The 4,612-nt window shown below is 65.2% G+C and overlaps 1 protein-coding gene across 1 annotated transcript in view; it reads left to right on the top strand.

Moving 5' to 3' along the window:
* Window positions 1-4,612, top strand: part of LOC120510548 — a 35,901-nt gene that overhangs the window by 8,811 nt on the left and 22,478 nt on the right. The window contains exons 8-12 of the mRNA XM_039726462.1: window positions 285-597; window positions 835-910; window positions 1,615-1,896; window positions 2,838-2,977; window positions 3,134-3,923. Of these exons, the coding sequence (XP_039582396.1) occupies window positions 285-597; window positions 835-910; window positions 1,615-1,896; window positions 2,838-2,977; window positions 3,134-3,923 (1,601 nt within the window). The remainder of the gene's footprint in view (window positions 1-284; window positions 598-834; window positions 911-1,614; window positions 1,897-2,837; window positions 2,978-3,133; window positions 3,924-4,612) is intronic.

Genomic DNA, 4,612 nt, shown 5'->3' with positions numbered 1-4,612 from the left:
GGTGAAGCTGGGCTCGGCTTTGGGCTGCTCGAGGAGCGGGCTGGGGTCGCGGCGGGGCTCGGGGGGCGGCGGGGCCGGGCTCTGGCGGGCGCCGGCGCGCTCCTGGCGCAGGTAGCGCAGCTCGTCGCGGATGTCCGTGAGGACGCCGAGCAGGCGGAACTGCAGCTCCCGGTCGCGCGCCCGCTCCTCGCGCTGCGTGGCCCGTTCCTCCTGCCACATGGCCAGCTCCTGGTGGTACAGCTGGTCCCACTGCTCCTCCAGGTCGAGCAGGTGATGGATGCTAGTCCTCCAGCTCTCGCGGCGCTCCTCGCGCAGGCGGGAGCAGCCCAGCCCGCGGCCGGGGCCGGCGGCGGCCGGGGCGTCTCCGGGCGGGGAGGCGGAGGAGGGCAGCGACTCCTCGGTCAGGGCGCCGTGCAGCGGGGAGCGCGCCGGGGGCTCCTCCTCCGCCGGAGCCTTCTCCCAGGTGGGCCCCATCAGTACCCTGGGCAAGGCGCCCATCTCCGGGCCCGGGCCGCCCGCCTGCTCCTCGGGATGCGCCGAGTCGAGCCCGCGGCCCAGGGCGGGCAGGTCGGACACGCCCTCGTGCCCCCAGTCCGAGTGAGCGTCCGCGGGGTTGAGCGAGTCCTCGGGCAGGGAAGTGACGGAGCCCTGGGAGCTGCAGCGGCGGATCAGCATGGCCTGGCGGGACAGTTTCATGTCCTCCTCCGCTGACATGGGGGCCTCGGGCCCCGGCTGCATCCCCGCGGCGCCGCCGTGGCCCCTCTCCACCTCCCGGCCTTCCCGTTCCTCCTCCTCCGACATGGAGGCGTAGGAGACCAGGGACTCGTTTCGCAGGGATGGGGAGATGGCCGACGCGTCTGGAGTGCGCAGCTCCGGTCCCGACTCGGCTGGGAGAGAAGAGAAACCTCCGGTGAGCCACAGCACTGCCCTGGCCCCAGGCCCTCCCCAACACGTGGATCCCAGAGGATCTCCATCCTGAGTCAGAGGATCTCCATCTTGACCCAGTGGATCTCCATCCTGAGTCAAAGGATGTCCATCCTGACCCAGTGGATTTCATCCTGACTCAAAAGATCTCCATTGTGACCCAGTGGATCTCCATCCTGAGTCAGAGGATGTCCATCCTGAGTCCACTCCCAGCAGATCCACGTCCAGAACCCCAGTGCCAGAGGATCTCCATCCAGATCCCACACTTCCCAGCAGATATCCACCCTGACCCAGTGGATCTCCATCCTGACCCAGAGGATCTCCATCCTGACTCCACTCCCAGCAGACCCCCATCCAGAACCCCAGTGCCAGAGGATCTCCATCCTGACCCAGTGGATCTCCATCCTGAGTCACAGGATGTCCATCCTGACCCAGTGGATCTCCATCATGACCCAGTGGATCTCCATTCTGAGTCACAGGATCTCCACCCTGACTCCACTCCCAGCAGACCCCCATCCAGAACGCCAGTGCCACTCCATCTTCAGCCAAACCCTGCTGCCAAAGGCTCTCCATCCAGACCTCACACTTCCCAGCAGATATCCATCCTGACCCAGTGGATCTCCATCCAAACCCCACTCCCAGTGGATCTCCATTCAGACCCAGCCCACCTCCACCCCGCCGTGCCCGCAGCACCCCCAGCCCGCGCTGGCTCCGCGTACCGGCGCCGCCCTGCCCCTCTCCTCGGTACTCGCAGCCGCCGGCGGGGTCGGGGCTCTGTCCCGGCAGGCGCGGCGCGGCCGAGCCCTCCACGTCGGGCAGGGCCGAGGGCTGCCCGTTGGTGTCGATGTAGATGCTGGGGTGGCTCACGCTGGGCTGCAGGTGCATGAAGGGCTGCTTGGACGCGCCGGGGAAGAACAGATCTGCGGGACACAGAGGACGTGGCCTCAGCTGGTGGGGACACGGTGGCCCCAGGTACAGAGGCTCCCTCAAGGCTCAGCCTCACCCTTCCCAGCACCATCCGGAGCCCCCCTGGGGCTGACAGCCCCTAGTGCCAGAGAATCATGGGGTTGGGGAATAACCTGAGCTGGGAGGGACCCACAGGGATCACTGATCCAGCTCCTGAGCCTGCACAGACACCCCAAAATCCCACCCTGTGTATCCCTGAGAGCGCTGTCCAAATGCTCCTGGAGCTCTGGCAGGGTTGGAGCTGTGCCCAGAGGGAGCCTGGGCAGTGCCCAGCACCCTCTGGGGGAAGAACCTTTCCCTGATTTCCAGCCTGACCCTGCCCTGGCACAGCTTCATGCCATTACACAGGATTTCTTGCTTCAGCCTAAAGCCCTGTGCTTGGCACATGACAGCCAAGTCCGGGCCACATGGACAGAGTCTATGACGCCCCAGTTGAACCAGAGAGGCCACTGAAAGCATCAAATTAAAGAAAAGAAGAAAGAAGAACAAAAAAGATCCACTCTTGCAAAGCTTGAGGTGTTCCTACCAATCCTGTTGATCTGGCACAGGTTGCCCAGAGAAGCTGTGGCTGCCCCTGGATCCCTGGAAGTGTCCAGTGCCAGGCTGGACGGGGCTTGGAGCAGCCTGGGATAGTGGAAGGTGTCCCTGCCCATGGCACAGGGTGGCACAGGATGAGCTTTAAGGTCCCTTCCAACTCAAACCACTCTGGGATTTCTACGACTCACTGATCCCAGGTTATTTCCACGGATAATTTCTAATCCCAGCACACGCACTTCTCTACCCTGGTGGCTGGCACTTGGGTACAACAGGACCGTGACTCTGGGGGATGCTGCAAGCCCAAGACAAACCCCAGAGTCTCTTTCCACAGCGCACAACAGCCAGGTGAGAACGCCAGCGCGGCTGGACATCCCTCAGGGAGCGCATCCAGCGCTCCAACCACCCCGCAGAACCGCCACCACTCACCCGGGTCCAGGATGATCTCTGGCTCGGAGTCGTGGCTGGCCTGCAGGAAGGTGGAAGCCACCATCTTCTCCAGGGGCGTGAGGCGCGGCTTGTGGAGCGGCCCGCCGGCGCGGTTCATGGGCAGGTGCTTCTTGGAGGTGATTTTCTTCTTGACGTCCAGCCGCAGGTCGCGCCACTTGTGCTTGAGGTCGTCGATGGAGCGCTCGGTGTAGCCCAGGAAGTTGACGCGGCTTTGGATTTGGGTCCAGAGCTGCTTCCGCCGCACGGGGTGAGCCCGCAGGGCCTCGGACCCGTACAGGGCGCTGAAATGCCGGACCACATTCCAGACCAGCGTCTCGGTCTCGTCATTGGAGAAGTTGGCCTTCCTCTTCCGGCCAGACGCTGGCATCGCCTGCGAGGCTGCGGCAGAGGTGGAAGGGGCACAATTGAACCTCGGTCCCCACTCCTCTCTGTCAGCTCCTGGGGGGAACATGGGGCTGCGGGAGCCCGAGGGAGCCGCGGAGGAGGGAGCCGAAGCAAGAGCCCCGGAGGCATCCATGGCAGGGGAGGCTTGGGCCGGGGAGGATCTAAAGAGCCGCTTCGGCACAGCACGCGGCACGGGCGCACCGCATCGCCTCGCCCGGCTCGAGGGCACCTGGGAGGGGAGAAAAGGAAAGGGCAGCGGTGGCTGGCGGCAGCGCAGGGGGACGGCGAGGGCCCCCCGGCTCTCTCCAGCCAGAGGCACCCGGGAGCCCCCAGGCAGGCGGGGACGTGGCAGCACCACAGGGAGGGGTTGTGGCAAGCGCCTCGGGCACGGCACCTGCCATGGAGCTGCCTCACAGGGTGCCTCAGAGCACCTCAGGGCCGGGCTGAGGGTGATGGGGACACCTCAAGGCCACGGCAAGGGGCTCACGGCAATGCTGGCCGTGACGGGGAAAGTGTTGGGCGTGATGAGCACTTCAGGAGCCCAGCCAGGGCCTCGGGGCCACAGCACTGACCAAGCCCTGAAGGACAGGTCCAGGGGCCTCGGCCGCAGTGAGCACCTCAAGGCCATGGTGAAGACCTTGGCCAAGAAGCAGGCCTTGGCAAGGGTGGGAGCATCAAGAGGCCAGTGAGCACCTCAAGCTCCCGCTGAGGACCTTGGAGTCATGGTGAAACCCATGGCCACAGTGAGCGCCCCAAGGCCATGGCAGAGGCATCACGGAAGGCCTTGGCCACGGTGAGCAGCTCAAGCTTGCAGGGAGCACCCTGGCACCAGGACAATGACAAGGCCATGGCAAATACTGCAAGGTGAAGACCTTGGCCATGATGAACACCTGAAGAGCCCAGTGAGGAGCTTGGAGACACAGAAAAGACCTTGACTATGGTGAACATCCCAAGCTCCAGCAAGGACCTCGTGGACACAGCCAAGACCTCGGCCACGGTGCACACCTGGAGCTCCCAGCGAGCACGGCAAAGATCTCAGCCATGGTAAACACCGTGGCCACGGTGAACACCCCAAACTCCTCGTGAGGAACTTGGGACCACCTCAAAAACCCCGGCCGTAGCAAGTGCTCCAAGGCCACGAAGAAGCCCTTGGCCGTGGCGCACACCTGGGCCAGGTGTGCACACCTCAACCTCCCACGAGCACCACAGCCGAGACCACCGTGCCCACCCCAGCCTCCCACCGCAACCTCGACCCCCGGCAGACCCCGGGAGCGGCGCAGCGGCCTCGAGCGGAGCCCGCAGCCCCGCGGTGCCGCCGGCGGCCCTGCCGTGCCCCGAGCCCCCTCCCCATCCC

This window comes from Passer montanus, unplaced genomic scaffold (genome assembly GCF_014805655.1).
Source record: "Passer montanus isolate IOZ18808 unplaced genomic scaffold, ASM1480565v1 scaffold59, whole genome shotgun sequence".
In the NCBI taxonomy this organism is placed as follows: domain Eukaryota; kingdom Metazoa; phylum Chordata; class Aves; order Passeriformes; family Passeridae; genus Passer; species Passer montanus.
The sequence above is the reverse complement of the archived record's forward strand: the minus strand, read 5'-3'. Positions and strand labels throughout refer to the sequence as shown.